The 23,420-nt window shown below is 37.3% G+C and overlaps 1 protein-coding gene across 1 annotated transcript in view; it reads right to left on the bottom strand.

Annotated features, from left to right (window-relative positions):
- Positions 1 to 5,337: 5,337 nt before the first annotated feature.
- nompC (no mechanoreceptor potential C) overlaps positions 5,338 to 23,420 on the bottom strand; it is a 67,638-nt gene continuing 49,555 nt past the window's right edge. The window contains exons 15-31 of the mRNA XM_074134723.1: positions 23,111 to 23,217; positions 22,438 to 22,684; positions 22,156 to 22,362; positions 21,474 to 21,618; positions 18,251 to 18,450; positions 17,979 to 18,176; positions 15,843 to 16,049; positions 15,628 to 15,759; positions 14,896 to 15,102; positions 13,359 to 13,600; positions 12,509 to 12,957; positions 11,226 to 11,315; positions 7,844 to 8,055; positions 7,559 to 7,694; positions 6,956 to 7,084; positions 6,569 to 6,865; positions 5,338 to 5,927 (exon numbers count right to left, since the gene is read on the bottom strand). Of these exons, the coding sequence (XP_073990824.1) occupies positions 6,654 to 6,865; positions 6,956 to 7,084; positions 7,559 to 7,694; positions 7,844 to 8,055; positions 11,226 to 11,315; positions 12,509 to 12,957; positions 13,359 to 13,600; positions 14,896 to 15,102; positions 15,628 to 15,759; positions 15,843 to 16,049; positions 17,979 to 18,176; positions 18,251 to 18,450; positions 21,474 to 21,618; positions 22,156 to 22,362; positions 22,438 to 22,684; positions 23,111 to 23,217 (3,120 nt within the window). The 3' untranslated portion in view covers positions 5,338 to 5,927; positions 6,569 to 6,653. The remainder of the gene's footprint in view (positions 5,928 to 6,568; positions 6,866 to 6,955; positions 7,085 to 7,558; positions 7,695 to 7,843; positions 8,056 to 11,225; positions 11,316 to 12,508; positions 12,958 to 13,358; positions 13,601 to 14,895; positions 15,103 to 15,627; positions 15,760 to 15,842; positions 16,050 to 17,978; positions 18,177 to 18,250; positions 18,451 to 21,473; positions 21,619 to 22,155; positions 22,363 to 22,437; positions 22,685 to 23,110; positions 23,218 to 23,420) is intronic.

Genomic DNA, 23,420 nt, shown 5'->3' on the forward strand with positions numbered 1-23,420 from the left:
CTCATACAAATTTTCCGAAATTCAGAGATCAACCACGATCTATTGTTTATTTTCCCCTTTTTCCCGATTGTTGATAATGGAAAAATGATTTTGTTGTGATAGAAGTGCGTTAGAACAATAGGTTGGCCACACTGGTAATAGAGAGTTGATAGAAGTGGTTGGTTTGAGGTCTGCCCCGGGCAGGGTGTGGCTATAGTGAGATGAATGGAACGGAATTGGCAAGTAACCCTTAGGTACAGTCCTAGAACAATGGCTAACGTTTCTATAGTAGGGGCAGCAAGCTTGTAATGAATATGTCTAGCTGGTGGCGAGCAATAATCTGGCCCTGCTCCAAACTACCTTTAACTCAAAACCTGTATTTACTCACGGCCGTACCCCTGTAACAGGGAGCGTATACTAACAGTTCAACTCTATTGTCAATGATTATATTTTAGGAAATAAACACCCTTCCACCAGCGCTACAGTTGGTAGGACTGCTTAATGAAATATACACAAAGTTCGGCCAGCTTACAATAGGTAAAGCACTACTTAATTACTTAGTTCTGAACTTTGTTCAGCGCCATTACATGTAAACTACAGCGCACAATCACCGAGTAACGCCCCAACCCTGCCAGTCAAGTTTTATGCATACTTTACATAAATATGCGTGAGATCCTCTTCCGGATCCTCTTTTATTTTTCCGTTCTCTTTAATGGGAATTGTCTTTTTTCACTGTAAATAAATATTTTATATTCTGAGGTTTAATGGTAACCCGACCAGCTACTACAGAAATAGAAAAAAGTGGAAGAAGCTCAGCGGTAACCGTTTAAGGGGTTTAATATGCCGCTTCACCCAGAAATTTCTAAAATAAATTTTAAACCAAAATAAGGTTATTCACTTAACTTCATTTCCACAGCTGGTAAGAAGAAGTGTGCTTCTCTGATCAAAACACCCCTCTTTATAAGTTTCATTCTTCCCCCAACCCCGCTCCTTTGGCTTTCAATGTCGAGCTCCAACACTGTTCTACGCCGCATTGATACTGAGAGGTGGGAATCTTCTCCTTACTTCCTCTCTCTGTACCTAGGTCATGTGTGTTGAACGAGGGTGAAGACCAAAAAGTGCAAACCTAGTGATTTGCCTAAAGTACGTCATTTCAAAGCTCAAATGAAACCGCCCAGGGGACAGACTAAATGACTTTCGTCTAATTCCAAATTTTGTAGCAGAACATTTTGTGCTCAAATGTTTTACAAGTATTAGAACCTTACAATATACTAGGGGTTAATAATTATTATCTGTTAAACAAGTTTTGCAAAATTTACTTCAAACATAATACTTGCAGCCCTAAGGGTCTCTGAGATGAATTTCCTGGAGATTAATCAGTTAAATGCAGCATCCATCGTTCGTATGTCAATAATAAATATTAAAACGCAAACAGAAACCTCTTCCGATAACCTTTAATTTGATTGCTACTCTCTAGTTTTGCAACCTAATATATTTTACCAGTTGAATAAGGAAACAGTTTTTTTTATAAATATTTTCAGTATTTACATCTGTCTCTATATTTACATCCTTCTGTTTGTAAATGTTTGCATAAAATGAAAAATTTGTTGAATGAAATCCCGTACGAGGACCCCCGAGGTAAATAATAAAACCTTTATTCCAGCGAAATGCTTTTCCTGTTATTTTAGTTCATGTACCATCGGAGCGATTCATTTTAGTAAGGGGTATTTTAGCCGTAAGCTAAGAAACTGTAAATATGTGTTATGTACGATGAATCTAGCCGTGCTATTGGTAACACTGTTTTTTTTTTTCAGGTTTGGTGTATACCAACGTTTACTTCATCAAAATTACCTCCCTATTAATTCTTCATGACTCCATTTATTTACAATAATAGGTGCAACGATAGCTGAGTGGTTAGAGGCGCGGATCACAAGGCTAAGATCATCCCGGTTTGGTCCATGGATTTTTATTGAATGTGTTAAATTAGAAAGTTAATCTGTCTGCGACACCTGATCGGCAGGCCTGAAATATTAGGCAAAAACACTAATTACAAAATAGTATTTAAGCTACGTGAGTTCAGAAGAACACTTGAACTTCCACACTTGTACTTATAATAAGTAACTAAATTAGATTTTTGTCCAGTTTTAGCTTGCTACCAGATAGTGATGTTATGACGCGTCCAAAGTTTTAAAAAAATGGGTCATTAGAAATTGATCTGTATAAATACCATATCATCACTCACAACGTTTACTCTCGCTAAATTTGCAAATTGAGAATATCCTGTAATATTCAGCAATAAAATAGTGACCCTGAAGCTGTGACAATTAAATATTCACGAAGCCATTATATGAAAAATCTGTAGTGGATCGACCGGCAGTTCAGAAATAGTTCACATTAATTATTGAGGCCAAGTTGGAGAAACCAGGCTAGATAATTATCGCCTGCACCGATAACGGAACCATCATACATCAACCCTCAGAGCTGCCAACTGTCATCACTTGACAGCGCCACCCTTGCAGTTATTCATAACTGCACACAACATTAATCATTTTTTACTCCAGTTTTTTACCCGCCAAAAGAAAGTAAAGGTTTCCAATTTCGTATTTATACCGGAAATATACATTTTGGTCTCTCAGTAGGACATACAGGTTGTTGTTTTTTTTTGCCATTTAAGGAGGCGTCAATATGTGAGGTCATTGGCGGCGGGGGCTCTTTTCAATTCACTGCCAGGTTACAATCTCGTTACAATCAACACTGTTAATCACCGGGAAGTTAGCTGTAAGAAGCTCCTGGAAAGAGGAAGTCTGACGGCCAGCAGCTGGATTCGAACCCGAGAAGGATAAATAGTTTTTTTTTTACAAATTTGTCTCTTCTTTCTCTCACACTCGGTGAGTTTATTAATGCAATATTCCATAATTTCTGTAACGAGGCTTAAAACTATTCCAACCTATACAATAATTCACAAATGTAGAATAATAAGTGATTTCTGTCCCAACTTGATGAAAAGTAAATATAACACACTTGTGACTTATATTAAAACCATATTTCAAAAGTTGTGTGTGACAGAAACATAGTGGAAGTCAAATTCTCTAAATGAAATTGATAGATCAACCACCAATTAAAATCCTAACTTACAGAAACATTAAAAACAAATGTTCTTGTTTTGCTGGATTAAGATCAACGATATTGAAATCATGTCAAATTTCGGAAATCGATTTTGCTCCAGAAATATTCTTTTTGAGATCTCTGAGTTTTTAGAAAGTAGTGTGCGTTTGGACAAAATATCTCGAAAACGGAAAGTCGCAGGAAGTGGAAACTTCATTTCCGATTTGGTTCCACCTGAGGATCCGACTGCAACTTTCACATAAACACACAATCTGTCCATCAAACGTTTTAGTCAGAATGAGTCTAGATGCCCAAACTTACATGGAACGGTTAAAAGTTTAGGTTATGCACGATAAGTTTGTAAGCGTTCTAATTATGATTTTTTTCTAGAAAGTAATAACGTACTCTGAACAGCCAATCATTCTACGTGCATTCTTTGCAAATACCCAAATATTTTTAACAACAAATTTCCCTTTGGAAAATTAAGCCCTTTACAGGAGCTTGTTGCGCCCTCTTTAAAATCCGTCTGTGCATTTCAGTACATTGTCCAAGTTCTACAGAATGTGCAAATTTATTAACAACCGTATATGTTTCAGAAAATTGGAAGTTGGAAAGAAAAGTAAGCGTAATCACAACGAGAAAGAGAGAAAAATTCAAGTGAGTCATATTGCAGACAAATATCTTACAGCTTTAAAAGTATCTCAAGTGAAATCTCTAAAATTGAAAATCAGCATTCCTTATAAAAAGCCGCCAAAGAAAATAAAAATCTGAAGAAAAAAACACATTTGCTTTTTTTTTTTGGCGGTTCAAAAAAAAATTAAGAATTAGTTTCAAGTGCACAATTACAAGTTTTAGCGGGATAAAAGTTGGAACTGGATTAGTTCTCTGGAATGCATACAGAATGCATTACCTACTAGAGCGGCTCTCACAACCATTAGTTAACAAAACATCCGCTTGACTGGACAAATCATTGTGAAAATATCTAGCTGGCAGTGATCTATTACATTTACTTTTTTCTTTCTTCATTTCACTTTTACTCTAAGACAGCCAATGTACAATTTTAAAATTAAAGTTTCCTCAGCAATGTTGGTTTTGAAAAACGAAGAAAGCTCAAATTCTATATTTGGTTTAGGTACCAGCACAGAGCGTGACAAGCTTTCAGGCAAAATATCTGCCATCCATAAAAGTGACCTTTAGTTGAGAGCTTCCATCTTTCTTATTTTCGTCTCCACGTGGGAATCCAGTGTGCTAACCACAGAAATAATCTCTTCCCTGATAACTATTATTAATTTGATTTGATCAGTATTGTGGGGCGAACAATTAACAACCCTCTTCCTCCAGTGAACTAGTAGAGCTGCCTGACGATACTTCAATCTAAGGAGCACAATATTTTGGTTGACAGTTTATAGCTGTTAAAATACATGGCGAAGTCTCAGCACTAACCTGTCTCCTACTACAGAATTAGGTCACTAAACGAAGTAAGAACCCTTATTAGTTCAAAAAGGTGACACTAGAAATCAGGACATTACTTCACTCACCTTAGTACGAAATGTTGACAGTAGATGTCACATGCAGATTGATTTTTTTACGCAAATTCCACGATTATCTTCCATCATTTTAAGCAAACCTAGACCAACATCTTTATTGAGATAAGTTTCTTTTTACCATTACAATTCATCCATTGTATTTCAGCAATTCAAACAAAAATTAAAAAAAAATACCAAGCACACGCTTAGTCAACATTGCAATTAAATTTTTTATACCATATTTTTAGAGAACTAAAATTTTTCGTATTACTGTGGTGGTAGAGGTTCAACCCTAAACACGTTGTATGTTCTGCTCCACACTTAGCAGATCATTCTATCTCTTAATTTAGTTCCATTCCCAATAAATTAAAATTTATTCAATGGCTCCCAAATTATTTGGCTAGATTTCCTCAAAATGCGAGATAATCTTTCGCCTCGCGAGTTAACTCCTTCCTGGTAATCAACTGGACCACTTAGCCATCCCCTATTTAGGTCGACAATCCTCACGATCCCTTTACAATTTCTTTCCCCAATTTTTCTAAAAAAAGGTTTGTTTAAAATAAAAAAAAAAAGAAAAGAAATAATATGATTAAGTCCATTCACATAAATATGAAATACCTAATTTATCCAAATATCTCATATATTTTCTATATGCACATAATCTTACAACTTACAATAATTAAATGCCTTAAAACCTATTAATTTACACCAAATATTATAAAATATAAAGAAATTTATGAGGTATAATTTTTTTTTTTAGAAAATATTTAAATTTGTTTTTACTTTCTCGAGTTTCTGAGAGTAAAATTTAGCTTCTTTTTTTTAATAAAAATGTTTGGCATATTATTTTGGAAATATTTTGTCCAGATATCAGGAAATATTCGTACAAAACTATTACAATATTACTACTTTTATACAGTAACTATTTACATATTTAATAAAATATCAGTTTAGGTAACATTTTTTTTAAACAATTTCCTATTATAGATTCCAAAAAGAATTACTTTACTATTGATATGAGAGTAAGAAAAAGTTTTACTTGGAAGGCACCATGTAGAAATCAATACAAATGCGAGTATATAAAAAACGATGGCACAGATTGCATTGAATTTCTTCTTTTGTTACATCAAGTATTTACATCAAGCACTTTATTTTTATAAATATTGGTAAAAAGTTTATTTCAATAGTAAATATAAATATTCTGGTATAACTTTAAGTAGTTTTAGGACAATCTAGCACAATTATCCCACAAAATGGAACTGAAGGTACTAGTGGTAACCATAAATAAGTGTGAATCCTCTCTTCGCCGGTGAATTACTAAAACAGATAAAGAAGAACTGTTTAATAAGTGATTAATCGATTATTTCATTCTTTCAAAGTACATAAAGGACACAGTCAAATCATGTCAAAATTGTCAAAAGATTTGATAAGTTTATTGCTTTCTAGTGGCATAACTTAAATTTTGTCCCAAGGCGTACAATCAAATATTTTACAATATGTGCGATTAAGAAGTCTTCAACAGTTTTTAAAGATATTAAAACTTACTTATGCAATAATTTCATTGCTTAAGGGGAAAAAAAGAAATATGTGATGATATATCTTATAATCAATTCGATGTAGTTAAATTTATTTATAAAAGTTAATAAAACCGTTTAGCGTAATGCCAGTAATAATTACATGCCTTTGGGCAAAACTGAAGAGACGACAGTGGGTGAAGATGTTGAACTATAGTTATACAATTACAGGGATGGAGAGCTCAGCTCACTTTCTCGGCGCAAATAGAAAGTGATCCGGATCTCCTAGCAAGGGATTTTGCTTAATATTGTTCATTTAGGAATAACCAGTTACAGCTCATATTTTTCACTGATATTAATTCTTTTTAAACCATTTAATATTTTAGATTTTAATTTTTTAAAAAAAGATGTTTTAAAACCTATTACAAAAGTAAATTTATTAACCATTCTTAAGTAGAACATAATGTAAAATCCTTCATTTCCACGCAGATCTAAAATTGGCACAGCAATAACTTTACTATAGTTGGCCTCAATGAGCTGTGAGAGTGGTTTCGGACGATGAAATGGTGTTGGCTGTGTCCGCCACTATTGGCTCGTGCTGGTCGGATTGTTCGCCGATCAGGGCGCGATACTTCTTGGCGATACCTTCCCAGTCGGCTATGGTCTCTATCCGATTGGCATTGTTGAAGCTCACCTGCGATCCAAGCGGGCTCAGGTGGACCACAGACAGCGCTACCGATTCTAAACGTTAAAATAATAGACCATTTAAAAGATTCCTTCAAATCTCAAGCTAGGGGTGATCACGATTAAAATGAAAAACAAATCACTTACCTTTAGGAGCCACTTGCCCTTTTTTAACCTTGGCCAACCATTTGGCGCCCATTTTAGTTCTTGCGCTCACTCTCGATCGAGACTGCAGCCCCATCATCTGCACTAAACTTGGTCTTTTCCTTTGAGCCACTGAAATTTTAATTTTTATTAAATTTTGTTGCCATTAATTGAATTTTTACCAACAAAACTTGAGCAAGGTCCCAAAATTCTAAAATCTCATCTGTCCAATCGTCCCTTTAATGCAGAGATACATTAGGCTGCATCAATATTGAAGTTGACATTATAATTTTTCGTTTTTAGAGAAGCCCTTGGCTTGAATATCAGGATATTCTCCTGTATCCATATTCATTCAGATAACCAGGACTTAAACCACCTTAGATTTCAACAAATTTATATAGTATCAAAAACCGAACAATAGCCTCAAGAGCAGTGATTCGTCAGAGTATTGAGATAAACTCTAATTTATTCGCTATAAAGGAGACCGACTGTAATCCGATCAGTACTACTCTTCTCTTCCTCGCGAGGCCACAAGTCTTTTCTGGCTTGACAGTCATAAATATTCCAAACCACAAAGTAATAAATACCAGATATTAGCGGACTTACTCTTCTGTTTGCACAAATGTAAGAAATAAACCAGCCAAGTGGTGACCAAATTCAAAGGTGAAGGCGTGGTAGTTGTACGGTGCATATTTCTAATGAGCTTAGCTAGACCATATTTCCATTCAATGTCCGATTGAGCCTGCAAAGAAAGAACTAGTTTAATTTAAGCTAACGAGAACTTGTCTATTGGAGTTCTTCAGGCCTTTATTTTGGCATAATCTGACCTTGTCAAACGAGGATTTATTGAAAGGTGATTTTAGATGGCTTGCAGAACAAAGAATAAGGTACCTGAATCCTCTGATAAGTGTCGCTCATCATAGCAATCAGCAAGTTGATGAGTACAACTACTGAGACCAACATGTAGATTCCAAACACTACTTTGAACAGTATTATAGTCCATGGAGGTTGTAAAGGGGTTTTTATGCGCAGACTTTCCGGCGTTGTCTGGCCGAAGACGGCGAAGAACAACAGCTCCAGCGCTTCCAAAGGATTCATCCTCACTGTTTAAAGGAAAACCTATTAAATGTTTATTTCACAAAATTAAATAGTTACATTTGTTTCATCAAAAGAGACTCCCGAGTGTGAAGGAATTCTTAGATTTTCTCTTATCCCGCTAATCAGTGTATTGCATGATTTACCCATCTCTGTATTCAGTCTCATGGTTCCATAAATTGGATTAAATCGGGTAGGTTCGACAACCTACAGTCTCGCGATCTAGAGATCGCGATAAAGGTATGTTGCGGCCCCTTATACATTTCATTGCAATGCCTGGGACGCAAGATAAAGTGAATTTAATGTGAGTTTAATGAAGGATTTGATAAAAACATCCTCATTAATATAATTTCATGGAGAATATGACAATCCACTTGCTTGTGTTTTAGAATTCTCTTTGCTAAGTACAATTTAGCCTCCAAATTCCAGTTTTTCATAAAGATTCTTTATGGACCAGAAAACAGTATGACAAACTCTTCAACTTCGACACAGAAGACACAGAGCTTTCTGAAGCCTTCTGTCAGGATGGTGCCAAAGCGCTTGCATTAAGATGCCCGAATATGAACAGAATACGAGAATAAGAATAGGGAAGAGTGACAAAGCAGCAAGCAAACGTGGCGACCCAAATCTTGCTAAAGAACTTCTGCATAAAATCCTGCAATAGACTGTTATTGTCCTAGAGGAGGCTAAGGATAAGAGAAAGTCGTGTGAGTGTGCTCCTTAGACCAGATTCACTTTACACATTCTGAACATGTTACACAAAATACAAACACAGAAAATAATATTTACACAAAGTAAATTACAGGAAGCAAGTTTTATCAAACTACTGAAAGCAAGTTCTTAAATTTAGTCAATTTTTACAAAATTTATACAGTGTACAACTGGTGTGTGAACAACAATGTTTTTAATTAAGAAGCGTCCACGTGTAATGATTGATGACCGGGAGGTTTTCAGTGCTCTGCCAGCCTTGATACAGATTCTCCCTCACTGGAGAGTTAGCTACAGAGATGCCCAAGAACGGCAAGAAACATTAAACACAGGATCTCCGACTTGCAGCAATTTCACAGAGCAAGTGGCTCGGCTGCCACAGAGCCCATTCTTTTTTCCCCAGAAGCATTCAATGGAAATCGTTTTAACAAAAAAATATAGATGGATATCTTGAACTTTTTAACTGTTGAACACAATAAGTTTCCCACAAAATATTGTGGCAAGTGTTGCCAAGTTATTAATGTTTAGGAAATTCTTATAAGTTGCCGCAAGTTTTTGACTAAATTAGGAAGATTTTTGTTGGGTTAAAACCTTCAAAGAAATTTTATGCAAGTTTTAATGTTTGCCGATGCCAATACTGACGTTTAACTGCAAAGCTACTGATCAAAGTACAGATATAAAAGCAGCTCAAAAGATAACCTCAAACTAACAACATTATTTACCAAAACTTCTCGACTAGCTATTAGAATATATCGATTATAAAAAATAAAATAATAGTCTATAAAAAATACTTATATACAGAGTTATAATATACATTAATAAAATAAAAGGCACAATCAAAGACAGAACGTTTATCTACACAATAAGGCGCAACTTTTCACAGCGAGAGATTACATAAAAATTATAGTGATTACGTAAATAATTATTTATTTTTACACTTATAAAAAAAAAAACAAATGTATTCGAAAACAAAATATTTAAGCAATACTTGTACCAAACAACATTAAGTAACAACCAGGCGAATTTATTAATTGTCAACATTGATACAGCGTGTGACAAGATCCATAACTTTGTAATTAAACTGGGCTTTACCGGACGCTGCTGTTTCCTTTAAAATTTTTGGAAGATTGATTCCAAAATAAATATACATACATAAATGCAAAAAAAAAACTCTTTGTTTTGATTTTTGTAATTCTAAAATCAGTAAACCTACTATCAGGTCTCTTGTACCATCAATAATAAGGACAATACTTTCTTACAATAATTGCCAGTACCAAGATCATCAACCCTACTTTAAGGCAAGGTTTCGCAGAATATTGTTCAAATTGAAAATTAATTTATTTTAAAGTAAAGTAAAAATACTGAATTACAAATAAAAAGCATAATATTTTGCATACTGATATTTTATGTGATTCACTAAACATTATGTGTACTTGTAAAGCTCAAGTAATTCATTTAATGGAAGAAAAATTAAATCCTAATTATGAATAATAAAATCCTGATTAGATTCTGATAAGATTTCACTTTCCTCATTCGATTTTTCGAATTAAGGTAATTCTGAGTTGAAGGTTGTCGAATTAGTAACTATTTCAAGTAGTGATACAGTGTAATGAATCCCTTTTAACAATTCTCTCCAGTTGTCAGCTCATATCTAGTAGACCTTCTCATAACTAAGCGAAAGGTCCACGAGAATCCCATTGGACCAGAAGTGTCCTTCAACATTAGGAAATGATAACCCTATTACTTAAATCATAACTCTACTCCTTTTTGGTTTAGGATGGCGACTGGTTTAGACATCTTATTACTGATCTTTTAAATCATTAATCTCAAGTTAACTAAATCATTCATCTACTATTCCTATCGCTTCTAGTTCTGCTAAGTCCTCGAAACCTTTTCCAAGCGTAGAATGCGAAAAAACTCAGTTTATCACAGAGAGATTGGCCCACTCTCCTAGTTCCTAGGTTATTGACTCCAGTGCATAAAAAGAGTAAATTCTGTCTAGTAAGGACGGATTCTGGAATGGTAGACAATCTGTTCTTTTCATAAATTCTAATTCTATTGGTTTTTGGATTCAATGCCAGGGCTTCAATATTCAACAATATTTAGGCCGGCATATCCGGTATTTAACTTCTGCGCATTTCCAAGGCGTTGGCCATCCAATAGTCTTCCAAGCCAATACATCTTAGCACCTGAAAAAGTTAGCTCCCATAGGAAGTAAGTTTTCAAATATTCTTGGCTCAAGAATTAGTGTTTGATTTAAATATGATCATTAATAAAGATAGATCAGGCTGCAATACATTGATGGATTATTGAAGGTACCCTTACGAAATATTGTCATTATTAAAGACAGTGCAGAGCCTTTATGAGAAAAATAGATTTGAGAATGCTTAGAATTGTATTTTTGATAATAAAGTTTGGAATACTGGATGCAATACAGCGGCGTTCCGGGAAGCCTCAGAGAGTAACTTACTGCTGAGATTGTCTGGGCGAATGCAGCCACGCTTTTTAGAGTAGGCGCCACAAAAATGTACGGGCTCAGCCAACGACCCATTCACACTACCTACGTCATACATTCGCTTCAACTGATTTTTCATGTATTAATCACCAGTGTACATAAATATTTAAAGAGTTAATTTTATCTAGCTCTACGCTGAAAATCTGCAGTCAGATAATTTTTACCGATGATTTTTAATAACTGAGAGAACAGGTTTTAAATTTTAATAAAAAGGTCTACCATGTTTTACTTTATTTGCCTCGACCACACCTACATACAAACCGAATTTAAACATATTTGACTTATTCACAACTTTAATGCTGTTTTTTATACACATTCCTTTTATTTTTATTTATTTATTTTTTTTTTTTTTTAGATGTTCGCGGGAAATGTAGGTGCAGACAAGCCTTTTGAATTCAATAAAAGTGCACAATTTTATTCATAATCTAGCGAATCAAAGTTCTCCGTAATCATTGAAATCATCAATCTTTAAAAAACGCACTATCGTTAAAACCCGTCGTTTCCACAAACTACATTTTTAACAAATCACAAAAAGGGCAATCAATCAATAAAAGCTATGGAACATTAATGGAAGAAATAAAAATAGTTTGATTCCAAAATGGGACAAATGAGTTCTTATTTTGAGATCATCTATGAGTTGAAGTTTGTCATTAAATGTTTATAAAAAATAGAAAGAATAGTATTAAAGCATTTTTTTTTTAATTGGTTTCGATTTCTGGAAACCAAAGCCACAAGAAACACTACAATTACCTTTGGCTCAAAATTAATAATAGATATCCACCGAGGTAATGAAATCAAAAATGAAATTTCTCCTGTTCCGGGAAGCACCGAGCCTAATAACATTGACCACACAGTGTCGAATTACTCAGCTGTGGCTAACGTTCGTCAAGGAACAAATTGGCTCACACACAAATACATGCTCACCAATTGGTAAAACCTATTTTTTAGACTTGAGGAACTTCAAACCGGATATTTCCTGGGAAAACACATTTTTGAAAATTTACAATTGCAACACTTCCTGCTAATAGCGTGGTAACAGAAAGAAAAAGATCCAGCAGGAACTTTCAAAGTTGCTGTTCAATAAAAACGATCTTCAGAATTGTAGTGTTTCTTGTAGAGCCAGGGAATCCCTGAAATGTAACCAAACTTAAATAACTATTCAATTACAAATATTTGTAAATAAATCTTAACAATAAACTATTTCATTGACATGCAATGTTCATGCAACTTAGCCTTACCTTCGGTGAAGATTCCAGAATATGGTAAAGGCTTCACGCCTTTCCGTACTTCATCGGGCGTTTGATTCTTAAATGGTTGATTCATCGCCACAATTTGCATGGAAAATCCAAAAACAAATATACCCAAAACGGCCAAGAATCTGGCTAGATCTTTCATTAAATTGCCAATAATAATGGCCCACGGTCCAAACAGATAATGAAATGATAGGAAATCTAAGATTTGTACACAAGCCAGGAGAAATGACAGTCCAAACAGTTGATTCCTCAGGTAGAACAATGTTGGCCAATATGGTCGCTCTATGACCAGGCCAAGAACGTGCAGAGCTACTCCCGCGGCACCAAATAACAGAACAGCAAGCTTGATCCATCCTAGGCCAGACTTATCGGATGGGTTTGTTAGTTCTGTGAGTAGAAGACCCGACAGCCACACTAGTAACGCCCATTCATACCTGCAATAAGTAACCCTACTGTAATTTCATTGACTTTCTAAAGATCGAGAATTTTTTCCTTTGTCAGATTAAAATTGAAAGAACTCAAGGCCAGGGAAAAATCTTTAGCACATCGTTATGGCCCTCTGAAGCAGCAAACCATATCGGCGCTGAGCCTTTGTTGGTTTCAGATTTGGGCGATGCGCCTGATTCAACCAGCAGTTTGACCACATCAAAACAACCGGCTCTGGCTGCGTAATGTAGGGGAGTCCAACCATTCTGGTTATTATAAAAAGAAAAACACGATTGGTTCTAATTAAATTTTCCAGTATCTAATTTATACATTTGTTTTAATTCATCATAAATATTAATAGCTAAATATCTGTGGTTATACGAAATTCTAGTAAAGCTAATTCACTCACCAATACGGCAAAATTGTAGATCTTACTACCGGGTGTATGGGCGTGATGCCCGTCAAACAACAGAACATCATTAGTTGAATGTGTGACGTCAGATAGGACATGAACTTTATTATGGGGATTTTAAAGTACTTATGTCCAAGTGGCAGTGTGAAGTATACCCATACCGGTGGGCAGACGATGAAGGTGAAGAACAGAAGCATGGTCTTCCAGCCGGCCCACTGTAAGCTACCTTGCCATAGTTCCTGGAAATATATTAATTGAGAAATTAGTTGAGTTGAAGCAAAATTAGAGAAAAGACTTTCTGTAAAAGCGAGTTAAATTTTGAAGAACCAACCCGTCAAAAAGGTGATATTACTGACATATAATAATCATAACGGAAGTTCGTTCTATTAAATACTCTCCTAGAACTCGGCTTGACTACGATACCCTAAGGTAGGCACTAATGCAGTATTAGGTAGTCCCTGGCTCGCCAGGCCTTGAGTTCTTTCAATTTTAATCTGACAAAGACTAACATACGACTTTAGGATGCTTGCCATTGGACATGGAGGTGGTTAGGGCCGCGGTGAGATATGGTTTGCGAAGGGGCATAGAGGTGCGTGTCCCCATGTTAAGAGCCTTACGATTGTCGGTGGCTGATATAACCGAAGATTACCGGTTATGGTTTAGGGAAAGAATGTACGGCGAAGTGGAAGAGGAATTGAATCGGGAATGGAGGAATAGGTGGCGAGCGTCAACTAAGGGAAGAACAACCTTTAGTTTCGTCCCCGACGCTGCCGGAGGTAGGCGGCTGGTTTCCACTGAGATGCCATATGCAGTTGCACGATTGGTCACGGGACACGGTATGTTGCGCGCCAAAATGTTCGAAATGGGCTTAGCAACGGACCCATATTGCGCTTGTGGAGATCCAGAGACAGCGGAGCACATTATTATGGAATGTGATCTTTATAATGATTTGCGCTGTATTATGTGGCGGAGAGTGGGATTTCCGTTCTGCTTGGCTGGAGACGTTTTCCCCTTGTTACTGGAGAACGCGTCTGCGTATGTGGCTTTCCGCGAATTCGCGCAGGCGGCCTTTGAGAGGCGGATGACCTCGGTGGTTGGTAGATGAAGTAGATCTGGTTGGTTGGTTGAAGGGTGTTGTTGGGAGTTTGATTTGGTGCGTATTTTTCGAGTTTGTGTTGGGTGTGTGCGAGTGTGTGTGTGATTTTATTTGTTTTATTTATTTGTAATTGTGTGATTGTTGTTGATGATTTGTTATTGTTGTTGTTGTTGTTGTTGTGTTGTGTTGTGTTGTTGTTGTTGTTGAGATTCTCTGTGCCTGTTGGCTTTGTTGCTTTGTTGGCCGGGACTTGTGAGTGTTGAGAGCTCATTTTGTGGTGTATACGTGGGGCGGGTATGAGCTAGCGCTCGGGGACCGCCCCTTTAAAAAAAAAAAAAAAAAAAAAAAAAAAAAAAAAAAAAAAAAAAAACATACGACTTTAAATGTTTAAATATTTCTATCTATGAACGGAAATAAAAAAAAATTAGCAAGACAAACCTGAAGATATCTTTGAACTACTGTATGCGCAATAACTTCCTTTTGTTCGTTCTCTATGAGTACATCCAGGAACTCAATGTTTCTCCTGTCAGTGGCAGTAAGAATGCGACCGGCAGAGTCTGCACCTGCGGCCAGTGCCAACAGATCGGTGGCCATTCCTTCGCACATCTTTCCGGCTGCTATTAAATCTTTAGCTCGTTCTTTCTCCTAAAATATAAGCACGTTAGGTTGCAATTATTTAGTTTATGTTAAATCAAATAGATTGATTTTTTTTTTAGGAAATCAACAAACATTTTTGTAAATATTAGTAGCATGAATAAAATTTGATAATTTTAGAAAATGTGCGAAAATTCGCGTCATACTTTCAAGTTTCATATTTTAATTTTATGTTCATATTTTAATTTTAATACCTTCATATTTTTTATTTAGTTGCATTCCAGTTTTAGTTCTTAACAGTGAGAACAGAGTAGCATTTTGGTCGGTATGGGAATTATTTAAAGTTCGCCCAAAGTTGTAAACTACACATACTCGTATAACACAATTCACAGATACTATCTAACTGTAGTTATTTAATGTAATTCAGTTGTCAGCATCAGAGAAAGGTTTTTATGCTCTGGAATGCCCGCCGAGAAGCCAAGATCCCTGATGAAATGGCTGGTACACTTCCCATCCGGGCTACTTTACGTTGAGGCATTTAATTAAAAATGGTTACTTACAAACGGAGTGACTTACCTTATTGGACAGGTTGACGTAAATACTGGAAAGTTTAGCTGCCAAATCAACCGGCGCTGGAGAAACTAATATGAACTCTTGCATCGGCCGGTCATTATGTTTCTTGCTGCAGACCATCAAATTGTAGACAAACTGGTCGGAAATTAAAGGTGAGTTTGAATACAGTCTTTTAAAATTGAAATTAAGGTGAAATCCATAAATGCAAGCAATATTACCCTTCGATCTTCCATTAGCGTATAGCTGTCATGTTCTTTCGTCATCAGATATTCTAGCACATCGTTATGGCCCTCTGAAGCAGCAAACCATATCGGCGCTGAGCCTTTGTTGGTTTCAGATTTGGGCGATGCGCCTGATTCAACCAGCAGTTTGACCACATCAAAACAACCGGCTCTGGCTGCGTAATGTAGGGGAGTCCAACCATTCTGGTTATTATAAAAAGAAAAACACGATTGGTTCTAATTAAATTTTCCAGTATCTAATTTATACATTTGTTTTAAACTTTTAGCAGTTCATTTAATTCTCGTATATATTGAATATATTATAAAAATAATTTAATATTACATATTACATATTATATCAAAGAAGAAAAGTGAAGAGGAAAGTCTACCGCTCCTTCAGAACATATACTGAAAAGAGATTTCCGACAAAATACATGGATGTGATGTGAATATATTGAGAAAGTCGTACCTCTTCTTCAAAACAATCCCCCCCCCCCCCAAGGATATAATCCATTTAGACAAATTAATACATACACTGCTCCACAAAAAAAGTGGCGCACTTTAAAAATGCGTTATTTTTTTTTCTCTGTAACTTTTTTGTTCTACATTTTATTTTAGTTAGCAAATATAAGAAGTATAAAGTTACGGGAGGGCTAAAATAAAATAAAAAATGATCTAAAAGAAATAAAAACCTTTAATTTAACAAAAAAGTACTTCTCGGCAAAAAATGAGTTTAGAAAAAAAATGTATTTCTTCCGATTAAAAAAGGAGAAAAAGAATTTTAGTGACGTGTATTGCTCGGCTTACTGCATCCAATCTCCTCGGCATACTCCTTATTAAATTTCTCACGAAATGTGTTAATTCCTCCCATATCTCCACCAGAGCACCTCGCAACTCTTCTAAGCTCCTGGGAGGATTATTTCTCCATCTTAATCGCCTACCCAGCTCATCCCAAAGATGTTCAATTGGATTTAAATCCGGGCTGCGTGCTGGCCACCTCAAAACACGAATGCTAATGTCCTGTAGATATTGAACAACACAGGCGGCAGTGTGTGGTCGGGCATTATCTCGCATAAAAATAAAATTCTCCCCAATAAATGGTGCATAGGGTATCACATATAGCTGCAAAATTTCCCTCACATACAAATCTGCATTCAAGATTGCCCTGTTGAACACGTGGAGCTCAGTCTTAGCCTCCATAGAAATCCCAGCCATCACCAGCACTGAACCACCTCCGAATGGTAGTCTACCAGAAATATTGCACGGAGCGTAGCGCTCCCCAGGCCTTCGGTAAACTGGGTAAACCCATCAGGTGCATAGAGAGCAAAACGGGACTCGTCTGAAGTGAGAAAAATTCTCCAATCGTTCTCAGACCTGTTGCGGTGTTCCCTAGCGAACTCTAGACGGGTTCTCCGATGGTCTACGGTGAGCAATGGTCCCGTGGCTTGCTTCCTAGAGCGTAAATTCATTTCATCAAACCTTCTTCATACGGTTTCGGCACTGAGTGAAACTCCACGAACAGTAAGCAGTGTTTGAGCTGTTTCAGAAGCAGTTGATGTACGATTTCTTAGAGTGTGAATTCTGATAAATCGGTCATTAAGTGCTTCTGTGGCTCTTGCTCGACCCGAACCTTGTCTGCGAGTGCAGAGGCCTGTCTCCTGGTAACAATAGATGGCTCTACGGACGGTGGTCTCAGGCAACCCTAACGTTCGAGCTGCGTACCGCTGACTCCGTCTATCCTCAACTAATGCAATAATACGGGCCACTTGCTCTGCTGTAATTCAGAGTTTGCAATGCTTTCAGCTTGAAAAAAGTCGAAACGCAACTGTAGAGGTCAATAAATTTATTTACTGTTGAGGTAAATGTTCATGTTTACACAAAAAGACTGAAGGGGATTAAACGAGGAATTGCTTCTCTATTTATGTGAAACTTAGGACCTTGATTCGATTAATTGTTCCCTGACAGTTTATGAAAATAATTAAAACTAATAATCTTTGCCCAAAATGTGATAAAACAAAAAATAAACGCTTTTTTCAAAGTGCGCCACTTTTTTTGTGGAGCAGTTTATATAAGGTCTAAAGGTCAATGAAATGTAGTAATTTCCTGCAGAGTAGACGCACTTCACAAATTTACCTTATCTGTAGCATTTATTTCCGCCCCTTGGCCCAGCAGAACTTCAACCATCTGGTAGTGCCCATGAGTTGCAGCTATATGCAGTCCAGTTTTGCCATATCTATCTTGACTCTGCAGTAAGTCTGCTGCTCTGCTTAGCAGAAGACCTACCACGGCTATGTGTCCGCCGAAACAGGCCAGGTGTAGAGGATTGTAGCCCTAGAATAAGAATTAAATCTACTGTAACACATCAGCACCCATCTTAATCGATCAATTACCTGCACTCAACTTACATTCTCCGTAGTAGCTGTATCTACTTGGACTCCGGCAGAGTTCAACAACAATCTGACCACATTCTCATTGCCAGAGTAAGCTGCCAGATGTAGTGGTGTCATTCCTGATTCATTCCCTAGTTCTCCAACTAGACTGGCACCTTGTGGTGGATCTGATTTCACTACCGCGGGAACATTGGCCAACAATTCTCGAACTGTGTCTGTTAAACAGATTTAGAATCATTCGACTTAAAAAACAGTAACAAAATTCAGAACATTCCGCCATAGTTACTCAAAAAACCTTTTAACTCTAACTCTTCGTAAATTACCCCATGGAATCCAACAATATTCCAAAAACTAAGGACCTAGATTCTAAACTGCAGAACCTAAGGATAGGCTTCTCTACCAACACAAACTCAGTAATTATACTTTCCCAACTTAAAGATCCGATTAAAAAAGTTTGAACGCACTAAACCGAAATATCACTTGCGCATACTTTTTATGGAAATTTTACTCGAAGAATTGAACAACTTGAGCTAACATCCTTTCGCTAACTAACATTCCATCACTAACAACTATTCCTTCATTATTAGCGATCCTTCCCTTCAACTACAAACCTTGACCTTTTCAAACGTCTCTTATCAGAATTTCATCAACTTTAAAAGAAACAAAGCAATTACTATTTGTACTCTTAACACCACTTTCTGGACTTCAAAACTAAAATAAACTTCAACATTACTTATTTGAATTCGAACTTTCCCACATTTCTATCCATTCTTCTTTTAGATCTCACCGAATAATCTACTTGACTTTAAATAATCTGCCACTGTAATCTACTTCGTACAGTTATATTGTAATAATAATAATAATAATAATAAAAATAATAAAAATTAATAGGGTAGGGATTAGCTGTGCGGTTAGCGTACTGGATTCCCACGCGGAGGTCCCGGGTTCGAATCCAGCTGCTGACCTTTAGATTTTCTCTTCCTAGGAGCTTCTTACAGCTCACTGTTCGGTGATGGACAGTGTTGTCTATAACGAGAGAACACTGTCCGGAGGCCGGCAGTGCACTGAAAAAAGCTCCGGGCGCCAAGAACCTTAGATGTTGATGCGCCTTAAATCATTAAAAAAAAAAAAATAATAATAATAGTAATAATAATGATAATAATAATAATTTTTTTTTTTTCCGAGGGGGAAAAATGCCACAGGCACCTTCCAGATTAAGTCTGGGTGTGTGGGGCTCCACCCACTAAAAAAAACCCTCCTCTTCAGGCATAACGTCCACCCCGGAACCGCCATAAGCATTACTTCAGGGTGGTGCCTCATATTGAATTTCTACTATCTTAATTTATCTCATTGTCTAGACCGTAGTTCCTATTGACGGTCTAGCTCGTTCTTACTTTTTAGCACAGACCTAACGAAGTACGAAACTTCCTCCCATTGGTCTGGGCTAACCAGCATAGTTGCAGCTATATTATGCGGTGAAAGCGGACCAGTTCTTGCTAGCAGTTTCGCTCTTTCTTCCGCCCATCTTTTACATCCGAAGAACGTATGATGCGCATCATCATAGGCAGAATTCCCGAATATACAATTTTGCGTGGCCATTTTACCCATTTTGCCAAGATACGAGGAGAAGTATCCATGGCCGGTCAAAAACTGGGTTAGGTAGTAGTCTACCTCGCCGTGTCTTCTATCCACCCAAGCTGCAGGATCTCCGATGAGACTAGCTGTCCATTGACCCCGAGGGTCAGCCAACCATCGTTCGCGCCAAGCCCGTTTTACATACTCTCTTGCTTGCGCCTTAGCCACGCATTTCCCCAGGGCATCCTTCTGCTGGTAGATTAACCTTCTAGCCTGAGCGAGCAGATCTATAGGTGTCACTCCAGCCACCACTAAAACCGCCGGTTCAGACACCGCTCTATATGCACTAGCGATTCTAAGTGCACCCCTTTTTTGTACAACAACCAACCGCTTACGGTACTTTTCTTTGCTGAGTGCATCAGCCCAGATCTCGCTACCGTACAGCAAGATGGCATTGACAGTAGACGTCAGTAGGCGTCGTCTGCTAGCAATAGGTCCTCCAGTGTTCGCCATCAACCCGCTCAATGCGGAAGTGACTTTAGCGGCTTTCATTGCTGCATGTTTAAGCTGGGCACCAAACGTGAGCTTTGTGTCTAAACGTACACCAAGATACTTGACTTCGCTCTTCGTTTCCACGGCCAAGGCCCCTACCTGTACACGAACATTTGTGGGAATATGCCTTCTGGTTATCATTAAAACTTCAGTTTTTTCTGTAGCCAGCTCCAGTCCATGATCTTCTAGCCAGGAGTGGGTGCGCCTCATCACCTGATTCAATCTTAACTGCGCATCCTCCACATCTCTCGCAACAATAACGGCGGCAATGTCGTCCACATAGCCAACCAAGAAAGAATCCGGGGGCATTTCCATGCACAGAATCCCATTGTACATCACATTCCACAAATCAGGTCCCAATATAGAACCCTGGGCGGCACCACCTGTAATTTCCTTCCGCTGAGGTCCCTCTACCGTGTCATATCTCAGCTCTCTATTACTTAGGTAGCTATCGATCACCCGCAGCAAATAACCAGGTACACGGAAAACCCTGTCTAAGGCAAATAATAATAATAATAATAATAATAAGGGAAGGGATTAGCTATGAGGTTAGCATACTGGACTCCCACGCGGAGGTCCCGGGTTCGAATCCAGCAGCTGACCCTTAGATTTTCTCTTCCTAGGAGCTTCTTACAGCTCACTGTCCGGTGATGGACAGTGTTGTCTGTAACGAGAGAACACTGTCCGGAGGCCGGCAGTGCACTGGAAAAAGCTCCGGGCGCTAATGACCTCAGCTGTTGATGCGCCATAATAATAATACTTTATTTACAGAAACACAATGATAAATAAATAAAAAAATGAAAAAAACAACAGTATTAAACGGCATGGAAATATTCCGTCTGCCGGAGTAGGTTATGCATACAGTTATATTGTATTCGGTTCATTAATCACCAACCGTACCTAAACTTACTGAATATTGCATTTTAACAATAATTATTACTTAACTTACCTTTAAAAAATGTGTTTTCAATTATCTTTCCCTAATGTTTTCAAACTATCAATTCCCTAATTTATGTCTTGTGAAGGTTGCTTTTTTAAATACCTTTACCTTAAAGTGAATTAAACCTCTATACTGAAAGGGTTGGCCCTTACTAGAACAGAAATAAATTACCTGCTTGGCCGAAATAAGCCGCCACATGCAAAGCCGTGACTCCTAACTTTTTACTGGATATCCTGAGTGATTGAGAAGATTTCATCACCTCCAGTACGGCTCCGTGACCATTTTGCGCTGCCAGATGGACGGCAGTGAATCCAGCCTTTCGAACACAATGTATTAACTTTAGATAAACATCACTTAGGTATTTATTTAATCAATATACTTTTTTGGGGTTTTGAGAAAACAAATTGAACATATACGTACTGTCATACGACTTTTTCTAACCGCACTTAACTTTATTTAATTAAAACTTAGAATTTTAACAAAAAATTTAGTTTGCCTACAAACATTTATATTTTAATAAAATCACACTTTGACGAATATGTAACGCCAAAAAGGCGGAAACGCACTCTATTATTCCTTAAGAGAAAGCTCCAGTCCAAAGCTTTGGGTGTAATATCTGTTTCCAACCAAGTTTAAATGAAAACTCTAGGCAATGCCCAGAATATCATAGAGAAAAACCGTGAACATCCGTTGGACTGACATTCTTGCAATACGAAATTTCGGTTAGGCTTTTCATATCATAAATATTATAAATCAGGTGTTAGAAACAAACAATGTACTACATTGGCACTTTAGAGGAGAACTTATCAACAATTTTTAAGGAATGTTTGAGAAACTTTTAAGAATGTTTAACCTTGTTTTCATCCGTACAAGATGCGCCAGCTCTCACTAAAACTTTTACCACATCCGCATGCCCGCCTTCGGCAGCCAGTTGCAGTGGGGTTGCTTCTGTAATTTTGTTCCTGGCTGAAATAACACCAGCTCGGTCAAATTTCATCAGTTCTTCAATCACCCTGACCGAACCTTGCATTGCAGCGATGTGCGCACAAGTGTTGCCATCCTATGGAAATTAATTAAGAATAAATGATGCATGAAAGATGAAGTAGAAACACTTGAAACAGATTATAAAACTTACTTTTGTACAAGCCAATACTAGCGAATGCTGCTGTTGCAGAAACAGCTGGGCAACTTCAGGATAGTTGTTTTGTGCGGCCACGTGTATTGGTTTCTGGCCTTGATCGTCTGTAGCGTCTATCGATGCACCCAACTCTGACAGCAGTTTACACACTTCTAATTGTCCTTCAGCCGCGGCTAAATGCAACGGGGTCTGCTTTCTTAGCGTCAACACTTCTATCACAGCATTGTGGTCAGTCACAAGGAACCTGGATTATATATGAATTTTGAAATGGTTCAAATTAATTTTATGTAGTGATAATAAGGTGTACGGTTAAAGCCCTAACAGCAATGTATTCAGAAGTGAAGTAGAAAATTAAATTTAGCGATGTTAAAGAAGCGCTGTGATGAAGTAGCACAAGAGGTTTGGAGTCTTTCCAGAATAAAAGAGAAATCCCGATTCCATTTAGAACAGGTGGTTTCCAAAGAATGTAGAAAGGTTTGTAAAAGTAAGTTTATTGACAAAGACGTGAAGAAGAAGTCTCAACAAGAGTCTCAAGAACATCCAAACCTACTTTTCTGGAAGCATTTACAGTATGAGCTCCTAGTATTTTCAGTTTTATCTCTATGCATAAATCATTGGTAATTACTTTCTAATCAGCAAATTGCACAAATACCCTAAGCAGAGTACTCACTTGCAAAGGTTTGCAAAGCCTTTCATTGCAGCCAAATGAAGCGCCGTCCTGCCTACTCTTGATTTGCTGTTTATGAAGGCCTTATGAGTCAGCAGGGCATCGCACACCTGTTATAACAAAGTTAGTGGAACGGTAGATCATATCTATGAAGTTTAATTTTGAATGTGATTCTGAATAACACGCAAGTCAGTAGACAAAACAAGTTATTTCGCTGTAGATGTGAAATAACCAATTAGAAGTGGAAAATTTATTACACAACTTCAACCCGTTGTTTCAAGATGTTCTTGATACTTTTCGTTCGATGTTGAGA

Source organism: Rhodnius prolixus, unplaced genomic scaffold (assembly GCF_049639745.1).
Source record: "Rhodnius prolixus isolate KJV_2025 unplaced genomic scaffold, Rpr scaffold_22, whole genome shotgun sequence".
NCBI classification, from domain to species: domain Eukaryota; kingdom Metazoa; phylum Arthropoda; class Insecta; order Hemiptera; family Reduviidae; genus Rhodnius; species Rhodnius prolixus.